Source organism: Balearica regulorum, chromosome 3, assembly GCF_011004875.1.
Source record: "Balearica regulorum gibbericeps isolate bBalReg1 chromosome 3, bBalReg1.pri, whole genome shotgun sequence".
Classification (NCBI taxonomy): domain Eukaryota; kingdom Metazoa; phylum Chordata; class Aves; order Gruiformes; family Gruidae; genus Balearica; species Balearica regulorum.
In genome coordinates this window covers 108,872,347-108,891,381 of record NC_046186.1, presented here as the reverse complement: position 1 = coordinate 108,891,381, position 19,035 = coordinate 108,872,347, and the positions used below count along the sequence as shown (strand labels likewise).

The window sequence follows — 19,035 nt, the reverse complement described above, 5'->3', positions numbered from 1 at the left end:
TAAGTGGTGAAATTATTTAGTAGACTCTTCTAAAATTTTTTTTTTTTTTTTTGCTGCTGTTTTTTAACTCCCAACTTTTGGTAGCAGGTAGCACTCAGGAACTCATTTCTGTGAAGTCTTGGTGTGTGATCTAGGCCAGGGACCTAGCTCTGGAACACTGGTGTCTCTGGGGATCCTGCAGAGCCTGGTGGGAGTCATAGTCCTTGCAGATCTGCCAGAGCATTTTGGAGTTTAGCATCTCAAGAAATTTTTCTAACAGCTTAACAGGAACAGTATGGTAGCGTGTAGTTGATTTGCAGGCATGACGGAGCTCCACAGAGTACACGTGTGCACCCAAATGCTAAGGGTGAAACGCTGGAGAATGTTAGAGGGTGGCTGAGTTTAAACATCAGATCTTGAACTATGTCACTTCATTAAGCACCTGCAGTTTGCTACTGCCCGAGATCTGTTTTAACAGGCAAACTTTGTTGTTGTTGTTTTGAGCGGTTGGCATCCCTAGAGGGCTTCCTGGGTTTGTTTCTTCTACCTCAAAAGTTGTTCTTGCTGTTTCCCTTCTCTGCAGATCTCTCCTCCTGGAGCTCCATAAACGCTGCTCTGCGCAGGCTGCTTTTGCAGCTGAATATAAACTCTTTGGTTTTACTTTCTCTTCGGCTGTGCTTGGGCCCTTGGGAATGTGTGTGTGGGGGAAGTTTCTGCACTTGGGAGAAAAAAGCTTTTGCACACGTCATATGAGGCCTCCTAGAACCTGCATTTAGTTGTAGCACTTGCAAAGTGGGTTTGAAAAGTAACCCATATAACTGGTTTCTTAACTCTCTCTTGGCCTCGAGTGGTGCTTTCATGCATACTGTTCCCCACAGTCGATGAGAATAAAGCATTGCCTGATCATACCTATTTTCTAGGTGTTTTATCTTTTTTTAACTCTCCAGCTGAGACAGTTTCCCCGTGAGAGGGGCACTCCTACCACAGAGAGAGGAAATTTAGCTGACAGTGTGACCGCCTGCAGTGACAAGCAGCAGGGTTAATGGTTGGGGTGAATTCAGCTCCGGTGAGCTCCCCTGCCACATGTTTGCACAGATGCACATCTCAGAAGTTATTAAGAAGCTACTAAGGGTTTTGGATGACACAAACAAAAGGCAGAGCAGTGTTGAACCTTCTTCCAGCACTGGTAAGGATTTAAATATTTAATTTTTTGAACTTATTTTAATTATAATTTTATTACAGAAGTCTCACCAGAGAGGAGGCTGCAAGCTGCACTTGCAGGCCCAGTTTAATTCATTGAATTATTGCATTTAATGTGCAGTGCAGCTGCTAACCCACAGAAGTTAGTATAGCAAAAGAAATGTATGGCAATATCTTGTACATTGGCTTACTCTTACCCTAGATCCTGCCAGGGCCCCAAGACAGACCCTGGCTGTTACAAGTGGTTCCACCTGCTCGCTGAAGGTAGTTGTTCTCATCAAGGGAAGGAGAGGGAGAAAAGGTAACATGGCTTCTACCATAAAGGAGTGAAGAAAGTTTACCTTCCCCTACAGAGTAGGGGGTGGTCTTGTGCCAACTCCCTGTGCAAGGGGGCATCAGAGCTCTGAAGCTGCATGAGCAGAGAGACTGGTGCTATGTACTCTGAATCCAGTCTGCAAAACTCATCATTTCCTCAAATGGGCATTTTTTCCCTCACCAAGAGTCAAAGCACATGCTTGGTGGCATGGCTTGTCTGCCGTTCAGAGTGCTCGTGCCATGCAAATGTGTCAGCTGGACCCTGAAACTCCCTGTGGAAATTCAGCCACAAACCCTGGCAGAAATGTAAATGCATGAACTTGGCAGCGCCAAGGAGATGATGGGGATGGTATGGAAAAATGAATGGCAAATAGGGAGGGTGGCCGGGGAGGATGGATGGACCCAAAGTATGATGTGGAGGCTGAAGGCTCCTGTTGTAAATAATGTCAATGCTGCCTCGTGGTGCTGCTGTGAGATGTGGAGCAGAGAAGTAAGGAGTGTACCTGAAGGGAGCTGCTTTTGTAGAGATGCAGCTGGGTCATGGTGTGTAATAAAGTGATTCTGGTAGAATTTGCTCTGGCCAAGGCTAAAGGTGGGCTTGGGAGCCAGCTGCTGGAGTCCCTCTCTCATGCGGAGGGAGAGAGGCTGCACTGAGGTGGCTATTTTCATCCTTGTTAAATAGTGACGGTGGGAATAAAAGTGGTTGCACTGCTACCAAATCTCTGACAGCTGACACTGAATCCTGATACTGTGATCCTGCCTTTGATACAGGCAGAGGTGAGAAAACAACTCTAGTTAAAATTAGAGTTGACCTGAACCTTTAAGCCTCCACTCTGCCTTGGTATCTTTAGCTGAAAAAACCAGTAACTTTGGCCAACAAACTCCCCGTGTATCCTTCAAAGCCCCCGCTCTCCCCCCCCCCCCCCAGATTTTGAGTGCAACTGACAGTGGTAAAGGAGCTTATAAAGCCTCTCTCTGTGCTAATAGCTGTGCTCCAGATAAATGAAGGCTGTGCTACTTCCACAGCCATTTAGGATGTTTCGCTTCTGCTGCATTTGAGAGCAGAAAATAAAAACTCTGTCCCCTTCAGAGACTGCGGTGAAGGCTGCAGGGTGATCCGCAGGTCTGTCACTACCCGCTGCTGGGTCCTGGAGCGGACGTATGTGCCCAGCGGCCGGCACCGCAGTTATGCCCCGGCTCTCAGGCGCCGCCTGAAATGTCACGTCCCTTGTGATTCGACTGCCACTGCTTCAGCTTCCGCTATAGATGCATGCACATCTACACACATGTCTATACATGGAGACACTTCCTCTCCACAATAGTCCTCCTCTGTGTGTGCTGTCAGTGCATATAATACATCAGGCTATGAAACTGCTCAGTGTTGACACATTTCTGTCAGTGCAAATATCCAAATAGTAGTACATGTTATTTCAAGAAGGGAAATTGGCTATAGTAATAACGTGGCTTTCATACAGATATAATTGTGCCAGTACTAGGATCTCTATTGCTTTGACTGCCGTATTATTCTGGCAGTTTATTTTCAGTATCACCCAGTGCAAATGAAACATGCTCCTGTTTCCCCAGGGAACAGCCGCCCCCCAGCTGACTCAGCCCGACGGCTCTGGTGGGTGCCCTTGCAGGCTGGACCTCTGCAGCTGTGGGACCTCCCCGCGCAGCCTGGCAGGTTCTGCTGTTTCATTCTCCGGTGACCCTGCAATTAATACTCCATTTGAAGGCAATGGTAAGAGTGTGCCCCTCTTCTGGCCCTGCCCAGGGCTGACAGCAGCTCATGTTTCACACCCATAGGAAGCTATTTTTTTTTTCCCCAAACTTACTGCTCTCATCGCAGTAAGTATTGGCCTAAAATCTTAGTGTAATTCCAACAAGGAATAAATCTGTCCCACCATATCCTTTCCTCACTAGCCCTCTCCTCCTCTTTTCCTAAGGCTTCGTTTCACCTGCTGCTATTGATTCCTCGGCATTATCATGGTGTCATTTATTTACGTGTTTGGGGGACAATGTACCTGAGAGTTCCCATATAGAATAAAGTTTTCTAACTAGATGTATTCTGTGCTCACAACAGGCTGGAGCAAAGAAAACTTAGCCCAAATCCCAGAGCTTTGCACATTTGCAATCCGAGTCATTTCTGGCTCATAGATGTCTTCAATCACAATTTTACATGTAAGACAAGGAAATGTATTTCACTGGGAAAAGATGCACTGCTTTTGAAAAGGCATATATATGTGTAGTTACCCGGAACAGCAGTCAAGTAGTGTTATTTGTAACTTGTTTGCAGAAGAATGAGCTGACCGTGAGGCCAACAACAGGTGAGAAGGTAGTCTCAAATCTATTTATACTCCAGCCTGGGTGCCGTTCAGCCCAGAGCTATGTGATAATTTATTGCCGTTGGCCAGCACTTGCCAGCGTAATGAATTCCCACGTAGCTGGAACAAGCATTTCTGGGTTTGGCTCTGATTCTTGGTAGACTGCGTGATCATTGATGCTGCTGCCTTTTAAGGAATTATTTAACAGTTTCATTTCATAATCATTTGAATCTTTTAAACTTTTAATTTGTAGCTGCCATTATTCCTCTGCCTTAGGGAAAACCACTTCACAGCCCAGTGCAAACTATAACATTTTGACAGCAAAGTCTGCATGGTTGCCAGTTTCTGATGTTACAGAAGAATATGCATGTGTGAAGTGTTAATTAGGCTTTCTGAAGGAAAAGATCTATTTTATGTGGCCGCATGTGTTTGCTTAGCTGTGGATCTAATCCTGGCCTAGTAAAGCCCAGGCAGGGTAACGCGTTGCAGGGAAGAACAGTCCATGAGCTGATAGGGTTGCCATTACCAGCACAGTGAATGTGTCCTTTTGGGTTTTCCTTGGAGACAAAACCAGGGAAATAAACTGCCCGTTTACACCCCTCCTTGCCCCAGTATTCTCTCAGATCTTTTTAATACATCATAATAAAGGCAGTGAAATTTTACACCTACCTGCACAGCCACTGTGTGAAGGGTGGCATTTTTTTCTCGCCTTGAAGTCATCACTCTTTGATACCAGAAACATTTCTTAGTCTTCAAACATGGTAATAAATAAACGTGGATGGTGCATGGTCCTCCTGATGATGCTTCGGAGTACTGGTAAGTGTTTGGCTTACCAAAATAAATTTAGATACAGCTTGGGTCTTGGCTCAGTTTTATGCAAATTCAGGAGGAAAAGAAAATTTGAGATAGAAAACTTGAGATAATTGGATCCATTGGGCCCTGTGCTAGCTTTCTGCTTCCCTTTTTGCAGGACTGGCTTGTCATCCCCAAATGGGTGGGTGAGAGGTGGTCAGCCCCAGCGCTGTTGCTTTGAACTTCTGGAGCATATCAGTCTCCTGGGAAGCATCATCCAAAGAATAGAGAAGCTCACACAAGTCCTAGTCTCCTTTTCGCTGCAAGGAGTCTAAATTAAACCTATCAAAGGACTCTTAAAATGATTAGTACACCGTTTATTTAAAGAAGTAGCTTTCTATTTTTGCTGGTTTGTAAACAGCCTCTGAAGAGGTTACGACAGGCTTCACCGTGTGTTGAGAGCAGACAGGCTGCAGAACCATTGGTCAGCCAAGGGACACTGGGAATGCACCGAGCATCTAAATTCCTACCGCACTCCTTGTGCTGTTTTCAGTGGCTTTTTTTTTCTGTGGAAAAGCTTAATCTAGCTATTTGGCTGTCCAGGGAACTCTGTGGGGCTGGAAATGGGAAATCGTTGACTTGCCAGCACTAGCAGAGCTCAGAGGTGCAGTACATGTTTTCTCCGTTTCTTGGCTATTGGTAGGATAAATAATTCTGAAGTACTGAGTTTTTCAATGTGAGGAATGTAGTATTGGGGTTTTTTTAATTACCCATGGTGTTTTCTAGATTATTTCTTCATTTTGCACCTTAGAGATACCCTGTTACCAGCTGTTGTTAATATGATATGTGGATTGATATGAAATTTGTCTAAGACTAAGAATTAGGTAACTGCTTACCAGAAGTCCTGCGTCTTCCTACCTGCTCAACTGCAGAGCCCTGTGTGACCGCAGGGAATCCCTGAGGCTCTCCGTTCCCTGGTTTATCCACATGAAAAAACATGCTATGGAAACCTACTTGCATGCCAGTTCTCTTATGATAATTCATGTATGTATATGCATGTGTTTTCTCTGAAATATGAAGATGAAAGTATCTGCATGGATATCAGGTTATTGATAAAACCTTCAATATTCAAAAAAGTCCAGAAAGATGCATTGCCTTGTGCCCTGACTGCCCGTGTTAACTGTATTTACAAGCAAAGAGACACAAAGCTTCAAAGTGGAGGAAAACATTAAAATAATAAAGCTATTGTATGGTACTGGCAGGTTTAATTTCCAGTTTGGATATAAGAGATATTAAACTTCTATTAGGTTTAGAGGGGGTAAGGCTGCAAGATGGAAATTGCCCCATAAGACTGACTTAGACTCACATTTAAAGGCCAAGCAGCTAGTGAATTTGTGGTTTAGGTTTTATCTGTAGAATCATCTCGGCCTTGCTACATATCTTTATGTGTCTGCTGGAATGCCTGGAAAGTTTTGTTCACAGCTTTACAGTTACTGCTCTGGGGAAGGACAGGTCTTTGTTAGCATCCTTAGGCATCAGCTTTCCTTCATTCACATATTAAAGACCCAGTGGTTCAGTGGTAGTAATAATAAATGAAGGGCAGCCTATAAAATCGAAAGCTTTCAGTTTCTCTTGAATTGCTGTATTATCAGCTCATCTATGCCTCAAGGAAAACTTTATTAAAGCAGGAGGGATTCACATGGAATAAGATAGGCTTATCGCCCCTTTCTCCTTTAAAATAACCTTGATAAAGGATGTACTCTATACAGTCTGACTTCAGAAATCCTCACAGGGATACTTAATGCAGTCACAGAGTTGTATATTAGTAAAGAAAGAGAAAAGAATATGATGATGAGAGGTAAGAGGCCAGATTTTGAAATTCAGAACATCAGTAAACTGGGGAACAGTTAGGGACGGTGAAGGCTGTAGATAATTTTGTGCTAGCGATGGTGGAACAGGGTAGATGCAGGGTGGGCAGATGTGAGATGACCAGAAATGAGATTTGAGGGATAACGTGGTCCTGGGTCTTGATCACCTCACCTTGCCAAGTATTTACTGTCTGTCTGCACATCCTTTTTTGACATTAGTATTTTCATTTTTCATCCAAATGGGCAGTGGGCAAGAATTGCAAATTTGGGATCTTTTTTTTTTTTGCCCCCAATTTACAGTTGTGAGTTTGTATTAACCTTCATGTTTACCTGAGGACACCATGGAAGTGAGCCCCTAATCCATACTGCAGGCATTACGAAACCTTCGGGACCTTGCCCAGGAAGATCAAAACCTCAGTTCGAAGTTCATACCTGCAACATGCACCTCTGTATGCTGCAGTCATGACGGCATTGAGTGCATCTGATGTGGAAGGATTAATGATTTGCTAATCTGGAAGGATTTCTCTTCAGGAGATGTTGGCAGCTCCTTACTGATAAGATGTGACAGTAAGAACAGGTTACTTTAGCTCTGTGCTGTGATTTCTTTCCTTCCTACTTAAAGCAAAGGGGATAACTTCTCAGAATATTCCCCTTAATGATAAAACTTCATAAATGACTATGAAATGCTTTGGATGTTAAGAGATGGGGCAGTGTGTCATATACTGGTTTTGCTGGTAACCTGCATAGTATTGTCAACCATATTGCTACTATCTGGGGTAGTTCTGGAAGTCAAAAGAAGTAACTGGAGTGTGTGTAGTGCTTTCGTGTTCTAGTCATCTTCAGATGCTGAGGGTATGAAATGACAAGTCCCTTACAGGTCTGAGATTTGAGCAGTGTCACTGGAAGCAAGGGCAGCTGCCAGCTTGTTAAAGGTCTGCAGATAAAGTGCAGCAGGGATCTGCTAGCTGCTCTTTTTGCACCTATGAAGCCCTGTCTGGAAAACCAATACTGCTTCAGTCTGTGTTCAGCCCCCTCTGCAATGAGACTCCACTGCACTGGGTGCCCTCGGGTTTTAACCCTTAGGACAAAACCACTACCCCATCCTCAAGTTAGCTGTGGTTGTACGTAGAAGCTCTACTGAACAGAGTACAAAACTGCCAGGTAGCTCCAGCTTAAATCAGGGCAGGGGAAGGTAGCACAGCTGCCCTCTGCTCTGTTCTGTCAGTGTCCAGGCTGGATCTTGTAGCCTGAAAAGACATATTTGCTTAATGGAAATGCAACCTAAATTAACTGATGTACCAGTAAAACATAAAACCAGACAGGCTTGTGCTGTGGCGAGGAGAAAGCAATTGCGCTTTTTATAGCACAGGGTACTAGTTAGTGCACTGAGGAAGGAATCAATAGTATAACATTGGGCTAAGATTTAAGCCGATTGCATACAGAATGTAAGAGAGATCAAACTCATACCTTGCATATAAAAATTCTGATTTATTTACATCAGTAAAAAATAAATCTTAAAGTTGAGTATAGTCTTATAAAACAATTGTATTCCAGAAATGTTGTATTTATGAAAAATGGAAGCGTTGTCCAAAAAACCTGTAAAAAACCAAAAGTAATATTTTTTTAAAAAAAGTAGCCAGCCAAACTATCATTTCCTGCACACTATAGTTACTCTTAATCTTGTGCTTGCAATACAAATTGAAGGTAAACACCTTATTTGCACCAGTCCTGTACATTAACTGTACTGAAGAGAATCCATTAGCTGTATGTAGTCATGAGTTCATATTACAAACTTGTCGATCACTCCTGGAGAAGCTGTTTCTTGAACATAATGCTCAGTTGCTGCAGGATCCTTAGGGCAGCACCAGAATCCCTCAGCAGCTGCAGTGCTCAGGTGGGGTTGTGTTTGCCATGAGCCTCCTGACGACCACGGCCTTTAGTCAAAGCTGGGAGAGATGCTGTGGTACATGCCAGCTCATGTACCATGTTTTCAGGAGAGCCTGGTTTTTGGGGAAAGACGCTTTGGTTGACTCCATGTCCAGCTAGCACACGTGTGAGGAGGTTTCCAGCCCAATTGCTGAAGTGTTGCTCCGTGTGCTGCTGTAGCTCTTGCACCACCAAATTTAGTGCTTGGGGGATATGAATAAATACTTTCTCTTACCACCCACCATGGATGCTGGGAAATTTCAGCATGAAACCATAAAGAGATAAAATAATTGTAGCAGCTGAGCAGAAGCTGTCCTCCCGCTCTGTTACGTTTTCATCTTCAAAGCTACATTTAGCCATGCAAAGTGCTGGTTTTCTGCTGTCATGTTTCTGGTTCGTTTCTATTCTGGGTGGTTACTGCCAGCAGAACAGACAAACGCAAAATGCCTGAAAAATGTATTCGTATTTTTATGCAGTTGAGAGAGAACAACACTTTTTCATGAAGGAAAAGACTGGCCTGCAGAGTTTGCTCTGCTGATGATCTTTGCAATATCTCCCTGGTGATTTTCCAGCTGGACAGGGGATGATGCATCCGCCTCTGTGCTTACAGGGTGGATCTGCTGACCTCTCCTTGCTGTTCACTACGGGTACGGCTACTTTGCCACCTTAAGCTCACAAACCCCTGACAATCCAGAGCATCTATTCACTGCAAGTTACTTCTTCATATTCAAACCCCCACCTTAAATATAACAATTAAGGTTTCCTTGAGTCCATGGCATAAAATGGCACTGAACTTATTGAAGGATGGTTGTGATTAAGGCACTAGACTAAAACTCAGGAGTTCATTCTCCAAAGGGGTCCCTCGTACAGCATAAGACAAGCCTCAGGAAGGATTAAAAATTATGTGTGAAGTACCCAGATACCACCATCAAGAAAACTGTAGAAAAAATTAAAACTATTCCTATCAAAATAGGACTATAAATGGCTCTTTTCCTGCATGTTGTTCTCTACTAAAGTTGCATATGAAAGCAAGTCAAATTAAATTAATTAAAATCACATTAATTAAAAGTTGCATCTTAATTGTGATAATAAATTAGTTAGGTGAGCAAGATCCAGTAAATTTTGAAACTGTATTCCAGTGGGTGCAGTAACAGCCTAGGATTAATTGAGTGTAAATAACCCGTGTTTTGTAAACAAGACTCTGTCTAAACTCTTCAGTGAAATTACAATAAATACCCTCAAACTGCATAAATCAGAATTTAAACCTGTTTCAGGAAGAACGGGATTATTTATGCTAGCATTCTCTTCTAAGAAAAAAAAGATACATGTCCTTAGGTGCCTCAGGATTTATAATGTTGTTTGATTGGGCTATTACAAAACTGCTCTAATCAGGATTAAGCCTTGTACTCTGGAAACTAGAGGTGATGAGATTACATGATAATCAAAGGTGATTTAGAAGATCAAAGCCTTTTGAAGGAATAAGATCCCAAGGGGTTAAAAGGGGTTATTTTGTTTTAACTTGTATTTGACCTTATTCTCTCTCTGCATGTTGATAAATACATAGGGTAAAGATATGGCTCTGCTGAAGCCATTGATGTTTTTGCAATAAAACTCAATTGGTTCAGGATTTTACCTCCCTCCTGGAAATGTCACAACAGCCACTTTTTACAAAACTGAAACTGTGATGCCTCCTGAATAAACAACATGTCAAATAATAATAATTTCTGAAAGTTTTTGAACTCTTTTAGCTAAACAATGAAACAAAGGACTTGGCTACAGGTCCTGTCTTTATCGAATTAGTTTGCCTCAAACTTACCCAACCATGAAGTATTTCTTTCGCTCAGTGTAAATCTTTGACTTAAACCATAAAATGCAATCCAAAGGAGAAGCAGCTGGCTACCACTCTGCTGATACCTCCTTAGGTTGTTTGGGCCAGTTTGGGTTTTTATATGCAATGCCATCATACTGTTTCCTTGCAAGAAAAAACAAAGCCACGTTTTGGAGGCTTGGTAAGGCTGCTTCCTCCCTCCGGGGCTTCTGGCCTTGCTCGTGCCTCTGCCTTTGCGGGTGCTTCTGCTCTCAGTCCCTCTGCAGCCCCTGGCCCACGACATAGAGCTCGGGGTGGGAAGCGGATCTGTTGGACTCTTTGATTTCGGGGGCGCAAGGACTGTTCCAAGAGTCGCCTGTTTTTCTAGGGCTCTCGTCCAAGCTGCAGAAGGAAAGATGCTTAAGGTAAGAGGCTAATGAATTGTGACTTTTTAAAGCAGTGCTGATTAGACCACGTTAACTCACAAAGCACAAATGCTGCATGGTACTATGTCATTCCCTGTCTCCTCCTGTATATATGCTCTTTATACACACCATCCAGTTTTTATTCTTGTGATGTCCCCTCCCAAAAACTCTCTTGGGAAGCAAACATTTCATATGTTCAACAGGGGATCAGTATGAATCTGGGTTCACTTGCAGAGAGAGACAGATTTGAGCGAAAAGTCTTGTTCCAGACTCTGCTGGAGGAAAGGTCTTACCTCTGTTACGCATCTGCTTAGCGTGGTTACAGTGATTTCTGAGTATGCCAGCATGACTGTGGGCTGTGCATTCTGGTGGTGTAAATCTGCCACTCTGGAAACAGGAGAACTGAGACACAGAATGTGTAAATGATGTTCCTGAGGTCGCGCTGGCAATCTCTAGGGGCACAGGGACTTTATGAATCAAGATTAATTATAGCAGTGGAGCTACTCATGAATATGTCACACCATAGGCCTTCATGCTGAAATGTGCCCTGTGTTGCTGTAACTAATTAAAGTGGTTTAAGCTCAACATGAGGAAATATTCCAGAGTTAGCTGGGAATCATTACTGTATCTTAAGTACATAAACTGCTAAACTGAACTAGCTTTCAGCTACAGGCAAGCTGTTATGTTCCTATTCTGACTGCTAGACTTTAATGATTTGAACTGCTGAATGAAGAGATTTGTGATACATGACAAGTCATGAAACTAATCCAGATTCAAATATCCAGCGAGTGCAGAAGGTCTCACTTGGGCTGCATGCTTTCAGCCTGATGTAGTCAACCCAATCCATTCTCAAGCTCTCCTTGAACAATATCTTAAAGGCAATAGCGTTTAATCTTCTATCTCTGCTCTACCTCTCGGGAGATAAGTGGTGTCAATGAAATATTATTTTGTTTAACTGCACACGTAGAAATCCTATTACAGATTAACAGGATTTCTATGAGCAGAGCAATTGTACATGTCATGTCTTGATAAGATGCCAATAACTGCCGATTGCCATCAAATGACCAAGCTTAGATACCAGCAAAGTTAGCTCAGTCTGTCCATGCACAGGCTGTCCAAATGGGAACCAGTTGCATTAACGTGAGCACTGAAACCTCAAACTGAAACTCTTGTCCAGGTACCCTAACACTAAACACAAAGCTTTAGCTCCAGCCCTAGTTAGGACTGACAATATTTTAAATCCTGATATTCCTTAGAGCATGGGATGGGCAGGAGACATGCTTGGGAAAGGAGTGCTTTTTGCTTTCTAGGGGAGCGGCGAGTGTGCAGAAGACACGCAAATCTGTGCATAGCACTGACATTTACTGCCTGGTAATTGCAGCTAGCAAAATGAGATGGAAGTTGCCTCTTTTTTGGGGTGTTTCTGCTAAAATGGGGTAGGTGGGAGAGGGGACTCAGCTGCCTGATGAGGAACATGTTGCTCCTATCGTTAGCAATCTGCTTCTCAGCAAATGGATGTTTTAATTGGGCATGGAAAAAGTGGAGGGATATATCCTGGAGTTTGGGAGCATGCTCACTGGCTAACTCACTGATTTTCAAAGTGTTTTACCTGTAAAAGAGTGATGTTATTGCATGTTTGGCCCTCTCTCCTCTCCCTCCTGTGACTAGCACTTGAAGCTGCTAATAACACACACAAACCCCCCAAAAAGACAAAAAAAAGGCATTGTCATACTTGGAGACAAGAGGTAGAGCAAGGGAAGGAATGAAGGAAAGCAGGCTGACAGCTGGTGGGAATAGTTTGTGAATTTGAGACCAGATGCAAACATGGCCAGAATGAGGAGGTTTACAAATACAGCATCTGGTTTAGGGAGACATTTTGAAATTTCCCTTTTGCAAAGCAGAGGAAGCCCTGAATGCTTAATGAACTTGAAGGAGAAAGATGGATCAGGGCGTGGTGGTTTGTCTGTTGTGGCATCTGTTATAAGAGCAGAGGTTGTCATCTGTGTATGGAGATGTGGTGCTCACAGCTGTGGCAACTGCTCCGGTCCTCAGCAGGAGGAGACGACCAGCAGTGATGTGAGGGGCTCTCAGAGCTTTTGCTGCGCGCCGATTCCTAAAGTGGTCCTTCTCTCCCTGCTGGCACATTTGCTGTGATATTTGTATCAGGCCATGCAATGCAAGGTCTGTAAAAGTTTACTCCAGGCAGCTTATTTGAAGCGTAAGAAAGCAGACAGTAGTGTATTGCGTCTTAAATCACTGCATGTGGTAATGAATGGGCTAAATTTCCCTTTTGCTTATATTGATATAAATTTGTACCAACTCAGTAGAGCTACTTTTGATGTCTGTTTGTATAAATGGTAAGCTGAATTTGGCTCCGGATATATATCGTTCTTCCAAAATGCTGTATAACATAACACTAGGATATATAATTTTTTTCATGAAAGGGATGATTTTATTTACAGTGGGGTTTTTTTGTATTATTCTCTATGCTCTGACAGACTTCAATAGAAAGATAATACACCCCATTGAAGCATAAATTAGCTAACAATTTGTAATAGACTGTTTTTAAAATTGATCCATAAAACCACCAGGGCTTTTGCCTTGCAAGGTTTGACATAAAGCCTCTTTTGAAAACATTTATTTCCGCTAGCAGGCACTGGAGCAGACAAAGCTGACTTCACACAGTACATAACAAAACCAGAAAACCCAGCAACAATATACAGGACTTTTAGGAAATCTTCAAATGTCAGAATATAATGCTGAATAGCTCTTCAGTAAAAAACATCAGGTTCCAACTAAACAACATTTTAAAACAGAAATTCCTAACTTTCCATGGATTTATTTTTAATTCATGAAAAGATTTTCCCAACAGAAATATCTTACAGTTAATACCTCATGGGATCTATTTTTCTGCTTCTCAATATTTCCATTGTCTGCAGTGGGCTTAGCTCCCATGCACATATTTCCTATGATCCACTATGATCACCAACTCCTTATGAGGACTGACAGATACCACAGGAGATACAACCTAAGCTCACCTAAAAACATAATAGACAAGAGAATAATGGAAGCACTGTCAGGAAAGCATATCCAGTTGCTGAGATCGAGCCACGGCACTCATTTCTCTGGTGGTTTCAGAGAGCCTTTTCCACTGACAAGTGGCCCTCAGTGGTTTGCCCTACATGTGTAGCTCCTGTTAGGGTTGGTCTTGCAATCACTGCTCATGGGGATGATTTATGTGATTTCAGCTGCTCTGTGGCAAGAGTAAAAATACTCCTCACGTGAGGAAAGGTTACCTGAGAAGGGTCTTAATCCTCTTGCGTAGCTTACAGCTTAATGGACTTAAACATCCTAAGATGCTAAGAAACTAGAATAACAACACTTTGTACTTCTAGGCTGTTACACTGATCTTTGAGTATTCCCAAATACCCATTTCTCTTTCCTGGCTGGTTTTGTGATTTTTTTTTTTTTTTAAAGTGGTAGAGACAATTTAAAACTAAGCCCAGATTTTTTAAAAATGGCCATCAATGGTTGCAAACATGGAATTGGTGTGTGTTGATGCTTCGATTTCTTTAAACTGACTTTTTCAGAGCAATGAATCTCCAGTAGCCTTGGGAGGTTTTTCCACTTTGAAAACTCGGCTTGGGCTGTGGACCCATCTGACTTTAAATCAGCACCTAGATTTGAAAGCCTACATGAGAAGCTCAAAATTTCAAGCTATAATTATGTCCATACAGATCCTGCCTACACGTTATCTGTCCGTCATTCTTGCCAGCTGATTTGAAATGTTCTAATACAGATTTCAGCTGAACAGTTTACTGGCTTAGAGACTGATGTTAGGAAAGATAACCTTCCTCTTGGTCCAAGCCTACCTTCTCATGGTTATTTAAAGATGTTTATAACCTCAGAGCTTTTAAGAATTGAATGTGGATGTCCTTAGCCCCCAGACAAATAAGGGGAGTTCCCTGCCATGAAACCAACACTGAATTTTCCCTGGGTGCCTGTCACAGCAGATGTGTAAGTGTAAGGCTTGAGCAAGCCATGGAAAGTTAACTCTTCCTTTTATTCAGACTGGTAGTCTGCTGAAATCTGGGGCAAGACAATAAAATAGAAAAGAATATTTCAGTTGGAAGCGACGTAAAATGATCATCTAGTCCAACTATAATGTTATTTTGCCCAGCCATCTGTTCTGCACATGAACAGGGCACTTTTCTGGAAAATCTCTTAACGACATTAAATTCCCATCAGGAGTTTAGAAAGCCAATGCAGTGCTATACTTCTGCTTTCTTGACCTAAAGTGGAAAGTTTCCTACCTTGCTTGGTTAAGCGCAGGTTCACTGCCGGCTGTTACAGGAGCTGGAAGACGAAACTGGACCCCTGGTCGGCGGTCAGAGAAACTTCTTCTCACGAACGGCTGAGGATTGGCGGCGCTCAGGGACAGCTTTCTGGTCCGGTCTCCGGGCTGCCGGTAAAGCAGGCTGCTCTTTTGGGAAAGTGGTGACGCTTCAGGCTGGCTGGTCACCTCTGCAGTGGGTTTGGTGGGTACCAGTGGAGGTCTGGCTTCGAATAAGGAAGAGGTGGCTGGGCAAAATATCGAACGAACATTGCTGCCCCTTTTGGAGGAGGAGAGCTCGTCCCCAGCATCCAGCCCAGCTCTTGAACCCTTGTAGGAGCGGGATGGGGAGGTTGGTGGGGAGGGAGCAGTGGGGAATGGAGGGGGGCTTGCATCTCGGCGGTAGGCTGGGGAGCCTAGGAGCCGGTGCGGTGTCGGTGAGCTTTGCTTGTGCCCCACAGGAGGGCTGAGTGGTTTTCGCTGGGGTGGCGGAGAGGGCAGCTTCTTCTGCAAGGGTGGGCTGGGCATCCTGGGGCTAGAGGGGGGACTGGGTTTCCTCTGCATGGTGGGTGAGCTTGGCTGTGGGTTGCTAAAAGCCTGCAGAGAGTGTCTGTGGTGTGTTGGGGAGCCAAAAAGCCGTTTCTCAGTTGGTGGAGAAGAAGGAGGAGTTCTCGTTGGGGAGACCCTCCTGGCAAATGCCGAGCCTTTTTCGTTTCTCCTGAGCGAATTGGGAGAACTGTGCTTCTGGTATTGCACTGAAGTCGCAGGTGAATCGGGCTCTTTGCTCTCTGAGCTGGTGCTGTGTGGTTTTGAAACCCCACTGGGATTTTGAAGAGGAATAATTTTATGGGTTTGCTTGTACAAATCCGCAGCCTCTTTTCTCTGGCTTGCCAGTATCTCCTCCTGGCTAGGGATGTGCACATTGGTAGGGTTCAGCTCCAGAGAGTACCTCTGGAGTTTCTCGTCCTCTGCTCCGGTATTCCTTAGACCTTTATTAGCTATCGCACTGGGGCCGCTGATATTTTTACTTGGCAATAAGTCAATGGACTGAAGGGAGGCTTTCATTTTTGGGGAAACCTGTGATCTCTTAGTAGCATGAAATTCTGTTTTGGTGGGCTTTTTGGCATCTTCTGAAGAGTTTCCTTCTATTCTTGCCATTTCTTCAGGCTCAGATAAGTGAAAAAAAGTATCTATTAACATTTCAGGGGGTGGTGGTGGCAGGTTCTCAATGTCTTCATCAGTCTCTTCCTTTGTGTCCTTCTTGCTTAATTCTGCAGCTAGTGCAGGAGGAAAGGCATTTGGAAAGCTAGAAGAAACTCCATTGGTGTTTGAAGGGTTTGTGTCTTCTACTGGTGAAATACGATGCTTGAGATTTAAAGGTGCCAGGCCTCTCTGAAAGGGAATGGTGGGTGGGATGACTGGAAGTCCAAATTTTCTGATGCACTTTATTGGTCCTAAAGATCTTAAAGGTGCAGCTTTTATAAGATCATCGGTAGGACTGAACGTTTCAATAAGCTTTTTGACAGACTGTCGGGGGGCACAGCTGCTGCCACCGAACATTTGTGCTCCAGGAGGTTCATTTTCTTTGCCTCCTGATGTCTCCTGGGTGGGCACAGTAGCTCTTAAAGGCTTTCTGCCTCTTTTGTCATCTGGCTGGTGGGCAGGATTTTGATCAACCATGAACAAAGGGACTTTATCCTGGTTAGGCAGGATGCTGAAATTTTTTGAGAGGCACGCCTTCAGTTTGCTAGAGGACCTAGACGTAATTTGCTCATCCTGCAAATAAGGTGCTGTTCTTGATTTCCAAGGCTCTGGGTTGTTACCTGTATCCTTCTTTCCATAAAACATTTCCAGCCTTTTGCTGAGCTCTTTTTGAGTTCTCTGAAGCTCTAGAAGGGTTGGGTCCTCTGCCTGGCTTCTGAGGGACTCCTCTGACCTGGACCGTCGTTGTTTCCCAAAGGTTTTCTGGCTGCCCATTGCTGTACTGGGCCTTGTTGTTAGGACTGCTCTTCCGCTCTCATCCTCTATCCATTCTTTACGCCCAGATTTAGCTGGGACAAACTTGATTTTCTCACTGATGGCATCTTTCATCTTCAGAATAATTTCCTCTGTCTCTGCATTCTCCGTCCTCTTGATGGACTGCCTTTGTGCGTTATCAGTGACTGCAGGTGAAGACAGGGGCCTCCTCGGCAGAGCATCCTTCCCCATTTCCGATAAACTTGTGTTGTCATCATCCTCCTCCAGGGTGCTCCCTTCATCGTCATCATCATCATCAGAAGGAAAATCTGCTGATTCGCAGATTTTGAAATGTTCACCTTCCTGAGTAGAGTCAGACTGGAAGGAGTTATAGGAACGGCTTTTGCTCAAGCTTGCATATTGGGGCACAGTAGAAACGCCTTCTGGTACTCCACCCTGACAAGAATTTGCTCCCCTACTCTGGACAGGTGAATAAAATATATCTTTAAAATGCCTTTCAAGTGCACAGTCATGGGATGCAGCTGTGTCTAGTGACACTGTCCCATCATGCAGGTGCTCCCCTGTTCTGATGTGCTTTTGGGACAGATGTCCATGTGCACGGGAAGCACAGCTTGCTTGTCCTCCATGCTGGCTGAGAGCACTGAACTCTTTGAGGGATTCATTGTCCACGCCAATACCACTGTCCTCAGAATAGAGAGTCCTGTCATCACTGTGGGACTGAGAAGATCCCACCGTTGAGGCTTCAAGCAGCCTTACCGTCCATAGCAGGCGCTCATCAAATCTCTGCTTTGCTTTCAGTTTTCCTTCCAAGTTGCTTGCAGCAGACTGCAGGTAGCTGCATGTCTCCTGCAGGGCGTCAGAGGTGAGGGAGGCCAGTGTCCCACTCAGTAACTGCATTTTATTGATCGTATACTGCAGTAGTTGTTGCAGAAGATCAGGGTGCTCCTTCAAATCACCTTTTTCTGCTGGCCATGCCAGATTCCCACCTACATCTTTGAGAAGATTTTCCCCATCGTTGGCAATTTCTTCCAAGAGCTGGTTGATTTCATCAAAGCGAAGCATGAGAAAGCTTACCATCTGCTGTAGGAAGAGCTGAGTTTGGGTAGCCTGGCTGGCCATGTGAAGGATAGTTTCATACTTGGAGAGGTTGGGATTTAAGTAGGCGTACGCACTCTGATGAGCCTTAACAAGCAGTTCTGGGAAATCTACCTTTTTCTCTGTCTCGCATGGGGCCAAAATGGACTTTTCCTTAATTTTGCTAGGTCGACCTTGCTTTGCCAGCTTATGATTTTTTTGCTTCTTTCCTTTCTTTGGGACTTGCTTTGCGTTACTTTCATTGTTGTCATCCCAAATGAAAGCTGATGCTTCTGATTCATAGGAGCTTTGCTTTCTGATCTGTATGGCCTCAGTGATGTGTTTTTGAGACTCAATCAGTTCGGACATAACAACTTCAGCATCTGTGGCTGTCCTCTCAATTTTCTTGTCCTCCCTGGAAATCTGGGGATCTGAATGAGCCTTGGAAGATAACTGCAAATTATAATTTTTGTCCTGCTCTGATAGTTTATCCTCCTTGTCTCTCAGGTAATCTTTCCTCTGGATCCCATATTGGTGGAATTCATCAATATTGTAGCAAGATGAACCTTTAATCAGCAGAGGGATTCCTTTATCTCCTGGATCAATACGCAAAATACTTTTGGGTTTATTCAAAGCCTTAAAACCACTTCTTGCAATAGTATTAGCAATCTCACTGTGAGAAGGTGTGCAGCCCATCCTTTCTCTGTCTTTGGCTTTATTTTTTGATTAAAAATCCAGACGAACAAGGGAAAACACAACAAAGAATCAAACTCACTGTTTCATCCTGAACTGCAGACTGGCCTTTTTCTCATGAGTTTTCCATCAAGATCCCAGTTTTGCTGTCAGTTTTGTCATTTGCCTCGATATCTCGTGTGCTTACCGCCTAGGATCTGCTCTTCAAGTTGTGCACTCTTCCACTGTACGTTCTGTCTCAGGTTTTCTTCTTTGATTCAAAAAAGGAGTGTGAAAGCTCTGCTGGATTTAGAGCTAATGGATTAAGAGGACTTGCGTGCCT

At 43.8% G+C, this 19,035-nt stretch overlaps 1 protein-coding gene across 1 annotated transcript; it reads right to left on the bottom strand.

Annotated features, from left to right (window-relative positions):
* Nucleotides 1-10,483: 10,483 nt before the first annotated feature.
* On the bottom strand, nucleotides 10,484-18,716 carry PCARE (photoreceptor cilium actin regulator). Its single transcript, XM_010303874.2, has 2 exons — nucleotides 14,950-18,716; nucleotides 10,484-10,613 (listed from the first exon to the last, which is right to left on the bottom strand). Exons 1-2 carry the CDS (start codon nucleotides 18,714-18,716, stop codon nucleotides 10,484-10,486), a joined length of 3,897 nt encoding a protein of 1,298 aa, XP_010302176.2.
* Between the last annotated feature and the right edge of the window lie 319 nt (nucleotides 18,717-19,035).